The sequence below is a fragment of the Octodon degus genome, unplaced genomic scaffold (assembly GCF_000260255.1).
Source record: "Octodon degus isolate 3935 unplaced genomic scaffold, OctDeg1.0 scaffold00048, whole genome shotgun sequence".
Lineage (NCBI taxonomy): Eukaryota > Metazoa > Chordata > Mammalia > Rodentia > Octodontidae > Octodon > Octodon degus.
In genome coordinates, this window is record NW_004524624.1 from 4,670,281 (window position 1) to 4,679,527 (window position 9,247).

Consider the following 9,247-nt stretch of genomic DNA (forward strand, 5'->3'; position numbering starts at 1 on the left):
AAAAAAAAAAAAAAAAAGTGAATCAAAGTATAGCATGACAACACACACGAAATCCCAGCATTCTGACACAAAAAGATTACAAGTGCGAGTCCTGGGCCACTAAGCAACTCAGATTCAAAATAAAAAAAGGGCTGGGGATGCAGCTAGGTGGAAGAGTGCCCCTGGTTTGATCCCCAATATAATTTTTAAGAGACTAAATTTCCATCAAAGCATTCTCAGTTATTCTCAATTTTAAATTCTCCAAACTCCTCCAACATTGGCTCCAGGAAAAGTCATGTCCTATTACAGATTAGTAAGAAAGCAAAGTCCTAGCACTCAGGAGGCTGAGGCAAGAGGATCAGCGTGAGTTCCTGGCCAGCCTGGGCTACACAATGAGCTTCAGGCCAGCAAGAATTGTACAGAGAGGCCCTGTCTCAAAATAAACAAACAAATGCTACGTATCAATACAATTAAGCAGTTTTGGTCTTTTGGACTCTACGTCTGTGTTCACAGGAACTAGGTATTCTAAGGAATCCACAAGACAATGCTCTCAAGAGGAAGCAAATCATTTTTTTTTTAAACATTATTTATTTGATACAAAGTCTTGCTACACAGCTCAGACTCTTAGTGAGCCTCCTGTCTCAGCATCCCCAGCTCTGGGATTATAGGTTCTGCGCCACCACTCCTGGTTTCAGTGGCTGGCACGGCATGCAGTACTGGGGATCAAACTCAGGACCTTGCACTTGCCAAGCAGGCGCTTTATACCACTGAGCCATCTCCACAGCCCCGATCATTTTTATAACCATAAGAGATTTAAAAATTAAGCATTACAGGAATCAAACTTTATGCTACCATTACAGCTATTTATGGAAATATGTGTAAAACCATATATCAATACTATACGCTCCTGCTGGACATGGTGGCACACACCTGTAATCCCAGCACTCGGAAGGCTGCAGCAGGATTACTGCTAGCTAAAGGCCAGCCTGGGATGCACAGTGAGTTCAAGACCAGTCTGAACTATACTGCAAGACCCTGTCTCAAAGAAACAAAAACTTTCAAACTTCTACAGGTGATAGTGTTCGGGGCATTTGCAGTTACAGAAAATTACTTATGATTTCAAATATTTGTAACATTGTTACATTGACTTTCAAAAATAAATTCTCAAGCAATAAAAATAAAGCCTAAAAAACTCCAACTCCTTACATCTTAATTTATATTCTTTACAGTAAAGCCATCTTTGCTAAAGAGAAACCTGAGAACTCATTTGCAAACCAACTGGTCCAGAAACCAGATGCCCAGCCTTCCCATGTTTTCTTTGTGTGTTACTCTGCTCAGGGAGTCCCTTAATAAAAAGGAATAGAACTCACCAAAAATAAAAGGAAAGCTATGACACATTCTACAGCAAACAAAAGATATGAGTAGGCAACTAAAAGTGCAAATTGTCAATAAACTTAAGAAAATACATTTTTTTATATGATAAATTCTATATGTTATATTTACAGTATTTAAATAGTCACTCATTAAAAGACATGCAATTCAAGGGCTGGCCAAATAGCTCAGCGGATTAAAGCGCCTGCAAGCAGGCGCAGGGGTGGAGGGTTTGATCCCCTGGCCTGCTGTGCCGACCCCGCCCCCAGGGCACACTGAGCCAGTGATAAGAGTTTGGGCGTGGTGGCGCACCTGTAATCCCAGCTCTTGGGAGGCTGTAAACAGGCAAATCACTACAAGTCCGATCTGGTAGTGAAACCCTGAATCTCCTACAGACCCTTCCCTAAAATTAAAAAATTTAAAAAAAAAAAGACATGCAATTCAGAATGAGATAATGATCACTTCCTAGAAGACTGATAAAATTAAATTTTGACATCTCTATGTTGGCAGGGATATAAAAGACATTTTCATAAGTTTGTATCCTGAAATCTAAATTTATATACATTTTCTGGAGGCAATTTAGTAACATTTACATGGTCTGATCACATTTTGCAATAAAAAAACATTATGTATAAATATAACATTTTTCAGAAAAAAATTCCCAGGGACAATTATATTTTAACCTATTTGTGACAGAGTCTTCATTTTTTAAAAAGTACTCATCATTAAGAAAACATAATTTAGCATTCCACAGAAACAGAACTGATATCATATGATTGTTTTTAAATTGTAAACATACACCAGCATCTTTTTCTTTTTCATCTTCCTTATCATCTTTGTCTTTTTTCTTCTCTTTAGAACTTTCCCCACCTTCTGTTTTCTCCTTGGATCTAGATCTACCAAAAACAGAAAAAAAAAAAAAAAAAAAAAAAACAGAGAGACAGACAGACAGAGAGAAGAGAGAGGAGACAGAGAGAAAAAAACAGAGAGACAGAGAGAAACAAAGGGATGAAATGTATCATTTGTTTGTTTAAAGAAATATTCATTTCAAAATACTTTTATAGACTGCATTTCACATTTTTAGGTTAAAAATAAACTTTTAAGGATGAACTGCATTTTCATATCTAGCAGTAAACACCTTGAAAATACAATAAAAAAATCTGGGCATGGTGGCATGCTCCTGTAATCCCAGTACTCAGGAGGCTGAGGTAGGAAGATCACCATGAGTTCAAGGCCAGCCTGGCCTACACACTGGGTTTAAGGCTTACCTGGACCACACAGCAAGGTCCTGTCTCAAACAAAACAAAACAAAAATTATGTAACTTAAAATCGGGAAATAAATACTTAATAAATGGAGAAATCATGTTCTACAAGATAATCTACATATGCAATAATATAAAAATTACAATGGAGTTTCCATTTTGATTTTACTTCAGGTTCCTTATTGATGTTGTGAGTATAATTAGCACAAACTTTTAGAAAATCAGTTCTGGCTTAGTTACAAAAACAAAGCTCCATCTATGATCAAGCAATTTCAATTCTAGATATACATGCTAGGAAAACTCATGGCTATGTATCCTAGGACACATACATAAGAATGCTCATAATGGTCCAGAGTTTAAACAAATCAAACATCGATCTCAACAGAATGGGTACATTGTAGTATGCTGAAACCACAGAATACTAGTATTCAGCAATGAAAATGAACTATTGCTAGAAGCAATACTAAGGAGTCTCAAACAATGCTGAAAAAGAATAGAGGACTCCTTCAACACTAGCTTTTCTATGGCTGGGGAGATAGCTCAACGGTCTAGGCACCTGCCTGGTAAGTGCAAGGACCCTGGCTTGATCCCCAGTACTGCATGCTGTGCTGGCCAGAAACTGAGTATAGTGGCACACAACAGATTAAATCTCAAAACTAAATGTTATTAACATCTCAAGAAAACACAGCCCATGGTGATGCACACCTGTAAACTCAGCATTTAGGAGGCTGAGGCAAGAGAATCACTGTGAGCTCAAGGCCAGCCTCGACTACATAGTGAATTCAGGGCCAGCCTGAACTATATAGCACAACCCTGTCTACAAAAAAAACAACATAGTTAACTCACACAAGCAGAGCTTACCTATCCTCGATAGCAATTCAGCAATGCATGCCATGTACTTAACTGTCAACAAATGCCAAAGACACTGAAAATAATTTCCAAGAAACAATTCACACAGATATCTACAAAATGTTTGACTAATATATATTAAATATATATGTATAATATTAAAAATGTATTGTGTTAAAACTGACAATCTCATACAGTGATGGTGAACCTTTTAGAGGCTGCAATGAAATAAACACATTTTGGCACACAGGATCCAGTATTTTCTGACTGAATCAATCCCCATATCCTATTAAATTAAAATTATACCAACAGTTCATAGTAGGAGCAAAATTTAGCAATTATTTTTTAATAAGGATAAATTTAAAGAGAGCACCAATACGATGTACACTCCCATAACCCCAGAAGCTGGGAGGCCGAGGCAGTAGGATTTCCAAAAAGTTGGGCTACACAGTGAGTTCAAGACCACCCTACACTATACAGCAAGACACTGACTCAAAGTTAAAAAGAGAGAAAGAGTAATTCTGATTTGTAAGAACAAATTTAAAGAGAGAAAGTGGACAGCACAGGGAAGGGAGCCAGTTCCCAACCACATGACAGGTACGTTTCAATGATATTACCTGTTCTCAGCTTTCTTGCTTTTATTGCCAGGACTAGAGGATCGAGACCTGCGGCCCCGGCTTCTACTCCTCGAGCGTCTCCTGTCTCGGCTTCGAGATCTTCTTCGCTCTCGGCTTCTGTCTCTCTCTCTACTTCTGGAACGCCTGAAAGGGGGACACTTCTCAATTACTTTATGACCAAAAGGAGCTATTATTTTGGATCATAATTCTTGTTTGTTCTGAAAGAAGCTGCTGGTGCTTCTTTGTAGCTCAGTATCATAATGGCTACCTCGCCTGTTTCCGACCCACAGCACCGAGGGGAAAAAAAGCCTAAACCCAAGAATAAGGGCAGACAGGATGGGACTGTGAACGACCACTGATCTGAAGATCAGGTGGCAATAATTGCTCTCCTGGTGCTACTAGTAAGCAGTGACTCTGATGACAAAGGTCAGATCTATAGCTTTCTGGTCTCAGTGTTCTCATCTATAAAATATATAGATTTCACTAGCCAATTTCAAAATGCTTATTCATTACCAACAACTTAAAGACAAGATTATAAACAACAAATTTCACTTAACAAGTACTTAACTGACCTGTGTGAAATTGCTCTTGGGACAACAAAATATGAAATTGAATTATTTACTACTATTTATACTGTCATAAGTAAACTCTATACATTCTGTCCTTCCACTGTCTGAAAAACTCAAATTTATTCTGTATTTACTCATAGGACAGCCCCTAGCTCTGTAATCTGTTCAGATTCCTCTCCTATTTTAAACAGAACCACTATTGGAATTTTTTTTTTTTTCCCCTGAACTGGGGATTGAACTCAGGCCCTTGCGCTTGCCAGGGAAGCACTTATTCCACTGAGCCATCTCCCCAGCCCCTTGGAATTTTTTTTTTCAGCACTGGAGATCAAACTCAGGACCTTGTTACTTGCCAGGAAGGCACGTATGCTGCTGAGCTATCTCCTTGACATAGGGAAAATTATTTTTTTTTTTTTTTTTTGCGGAACCAGGGATTGAACTCAGGCCCTTGCGCTTGCCAGGGAAGCGCTTATTCCACTGAGCCATCTCCCTAGCCCCGAAAATTATTTTTATTTAAAGATTATTTTTCACCTCCAGAAAGGTCATAGTTTCTTGACTAGTACCAATGAATACATAATCAAATACATGGCAAAAGACCAGAGCTTATTGCAGCTCAGTGCAAAGGACCTGAGTTGAACCTCTAGTATTGAGAAACAAACCAAGACAAAAAATAATGAAAATGTTTATAAAGCAGCAAGGAGAGCTTGGAGAAGGCTCAGCCCTGTGTCTCCCTCTCTTTGTTAGTGGCTGCTCTGAACACAGTAGTCAGCTCTCTTGGACCAGCTTAGGACCTCCCATCAACAGAACTTGCTATTATCTTACTTTTACTTCATTTTTCACATACTTCAATGGGCTCCAAGAGTTCTCTTTGGATTATGTGAAGTATAACCTAAAGCTTCCCATCTTAAAATACTGTTTGAGAGTCTTTGTAAATACACCCTCCTGAGTTTAATCAAGCAATAGAGATAAAGCAGAAAACCCAAAAATGGGACACTAAATTCCAGTTAAAACATATGTTTTGGAGGAGTTCAATTTAGCTACGAAGACCCAATTTATCCCTGGCCTTTGGAGATTCATGTCTTACCTCAGACGCTTTCTGTCCCGTGATCGCGATCTTCTTTTATCCCTGCTCCGAGACCTTTCTCTCCTTCTATCTCTGTCTCTACTTCTAGACCGTCTGTCATCTCCACGTTTACTTCTTTTGTCTGAGGGTGAGCGACTTCTGGATCGACTTCCAGAGCGTCCCCTTGATGCCGATCGTTTCCGATAGTGGCTAGAATAATATTAAGTAAAAAGTTAAGTTTGGCAAACACAGCTTATATTATATATCTCCTCCACACACATACACACACACACACACACACACACACACACACAATATCTCCTCCCAGAAAAATTAAACACAGAATGAACTTTTCGTAAGCTTTTTAAAAAACTAGGAATAAAAGAATGTGTCACAACACATGTAGAAGGGGAAGAACTATGTTGAAAGGGAAGGAAAGATAGTGAACAGTAAGATCAAGCACCTGTCCTCAAGTCCCAGGTAGCTTATATTCTTGTGAAGAAAGAGGTAACAGAAAAGCAAAGAAACATACATACAATATGTCAAGTAGTGCTATAAGATCAGAGTAAAGGAAAAAATGAGAGCAAGGTTTCCTAATTTTATACTAGGTGATACAAAAGGCCTCACTAAACACAAAGTAACATCTGTTACAGAGGCTTGAAACAAAAACAGGAACCACAATATGTGGAAGGAAAAAGGCACAAGTGCAAAGGCTGGTACACTCAAGGAAGAGCAAGGAAACCAGTGAGACTGGAGTTGAATCAGCTCGAGTGGAGAGAGACAAGGTCAGAGACAAGGCTCCTAGATGTGGAAAGCCTGCCAGGCCACTTAGTTCATTCTGAGTAAGGTGAAACAGTACTGGGCCAGCTAGAGTGATGGGACATACCTGTATATCCCAGCTACTCAGGAGGCTGGGATAGAAGGATTACTGTAGCCAGGAGTTTAAGGCCAGCCTGGGCAACAGGGCAAAACATCATCTCAAAATGAAAGAAATATTCCGAAAGGCAAAGAGGAAAAAATGAAGAGAGAAAGGGAGGAAAAGAGAAAGCAAGAAATAAAGGAAAGCAAGCAAGCAGGGAGGATAAAGATTTTAAGCAGAGGAAAAACAACATCACCAATGGGGAGGGTGGAAAATCAGAACATTAGGTATCCAAATGAAGGGGTCCAGTTAGTAGGTTTAAGGAAGAGGTTTGGTTTGGGAATACACACCAGGAAGCCATCAGTATACAAAGGCTACTTAAAGGGACAAATGTGCATTAAACCGCCAGGGAATGAGCACACCTGATTATCCTTCAAGATTCTCAAGTTCAATGTACAGGAACCCAGACTTGTTATCTTTCCCTCCTTAAACCAATTATCATCCCAAGTTCCAGTCACTAGGTTCAATACGTCAGTTGTCTCCAAGATCTTTTTCTCATTCTACACGACCAATAAAACACTGAGCACCACAACTTTCACTTCTATAATTCCTTTCACATCATCTCCTCAGAGTTCCCACAATCACTATTCCATATCACATCTATCTACTTGGGACATTTTTTAAGACTCCTGGTCTTCCTGTTTCTATTCCCATTTCCCTTAGATTTGCATTACTGTTAATATTTTAGGATCATTTTCCTAAAATAGAATTCTGATTCTATCATACACTTCTTAAAATCTTTAAAGGCTCACAAATAACTTATCTTCAAATCAAACTGACAATCCATTCACTTTCTGAGCTATTTCAAAACCTACCTCTAAAAAAAAAAAAAAAAGACCTACCTTTTTCCCTTCTCTATATTTTTTGAACACTATATATATGCAGGCAAACTGGGCTATTTCTCCTCTCTGCTCTTTCCAAGTCTTTCATCATTCCCCGAACAAACCTAAAGTGCAGGCCAAACATGGCAAAAAGGTATGGCAGAACGCTATCCTAAGAGTCTGAATTTTGGCCAGGTGTGGTAGTGGACACCTGTAAACCCAGCCCTAGGGAACGTGAGGCAGGAGGATCACCACAAGTTTAAGTTCACGACCCACTAGAGTTCAAGGCCAGGCTGAACTACATAGTTGGCTCCTGTCTCAAAAAAAAAGTAAGTCTGAATTTCACCTTTACTTCAGAAGTGTTACTCTGGCTGCAGTATGAGGAATCTAACGATTAGGAGAGCAAGATCCAAAGAAGATAATCCACAGAAAAATCCATCTGAAGCAGGTGTAGGATTCTGAGCAATAAATGACTAGGGCCCCAACTCAAGAGTAGGGACAGAGAATGAGTGCAAAACCTAACCAGGGGCAATAAGTAGGCACCAAAACGGAAGAATGAATCAAGTAACTATCACTTCCAGATTTCTGACCTGGGAAGCCTGATGCACAGTAATACCTTGAAGGAGAGTTGAAAGACTTTCAAAGATTTCTGTAACTATTCTTTCCAGATAATGGTTACACAATTTATGAATCTGCTTGCGTCAAACTCTACGTTTACGCTTGGTCCATTTCCCCAAACATTGGTTATATCTCAATAAAGCACTTTCAGCATTAAAAACAAAACAAAACCCTCACTGTCCCTAGCATCTTTCAGTTACTTCTAAACACATGCTAGTTGTTTCTTAGGCAAAAACCTCAAAATCCTAAACCACTTTACAGAAATTAAAAGTTCCGAAGAGCTCTCACGCTTCTAACACGGCCTCCCAGGGCAGTCTTATAAAGATAGAAAGCAGGTAACAAAAAAAAATTACAGCTGCTGGTGAAGTAAACGTTCATGCAACAAATACTGCCGTGTACAGTGCTGCCTGCCCGCTGATTTGGAAAAGATCGAAGAATTAAAACACCGGGGACAGCCGCTGAGAACACAAGCGCGGGGTGCAAGAGAAACAACCGGGATCACCCCCGCCCGAGGTGCCCGTGCGGTAGGGGCCCGGCGGGCTCCGTGGAAGTCGCGGGATGTGGGGCCAACACCCGACGTCCCGGACGGCTGTTACCGCTCCAGGGGCTCAACCCCGCGGACGGCCGTGCCGGGCCGCGCACGGCCATCGCCTCGGCCCATATCCCGAGCCCTTCCAGCGGCCGCTGAGTACAGCCGGCCACACGTGGGGCCGCCCAGGCCGGGCCCCGCCGCCACCTCAACTCCCGCCACTTCTCCCGACCTTAGGGAGCCGCTCGCCGCTCGGCTCACGGACTCACCGAGACTCCCGGCCCATGCTGCCGGCTGCAGGAAAGCTCCTCCCCAGGACGCCCAGGAAAACTGGACAAAGGAGGAAGCCGCACTGCACAAGGGCGCCGGTGAGGACCAGCACTAAGAAGCGACAGCAGCCATCCCAGCGGGGCCAACGAAAATAGGACGCGCTGGGCCCGGCGGCAGAAGGAAGGAAACAGCCGGCCGGAAGCTGCTGCCTCCCCACAGCGCCGCCTCGCGGCCGGAGGGCGCGCAGGGCCGGCCAAGCCACCGGGTGGTGGGCTTCCCAGCCCAGGCGGGCAGGTTGGCGCGCCCCTGGGCTGCAGCCCTAGAAGCGTCTTTGCTGCAGAGTCACCTGCACATCCTGGGCAGCTTGCTGACGTGCCAGGGCA

General features: G+C 41.7%; 1 protein-coding gene across 2 annotated transcripts in view; it reads right to left on the reverse strand.

The window, feature by feature from the left end:
- The window catches only part of Ddx46 (DEAD-box helicase 46), a 78,808-nt gene extending 69,782 nt beyond the window's left edge, over positions 1-9,026 (reverse strand). For both annotated transcript variants that reach the window (XM_023716521.1, XM_023716520.1), the window contains exons 1-4: positions 8,864-9,026; positions 5,729-5,917; positions 4,079-4,222; positions 2,150-2,246 (exon numbers count right to left, since the gene is read on the reverse strand). In XM_023716521.1, the coding sequence (XP_023572289.1) occupies positions 2,150-2,246; positions 4,079-4,222; positions 5,729-5,917; positions 8,864-8,880 (447 nt within the window). In that variant the 5' untranslated portion in view covers positions 8,881-9,026. The remainder of the gene's footprint in view (positions 1-2,149; positions 2,247-4,078; positions 4,223-5,728; positions 5,918-8,863) is intronic.
- Positions 9,027-9,247: the final 221 nt, after the last annotated feature.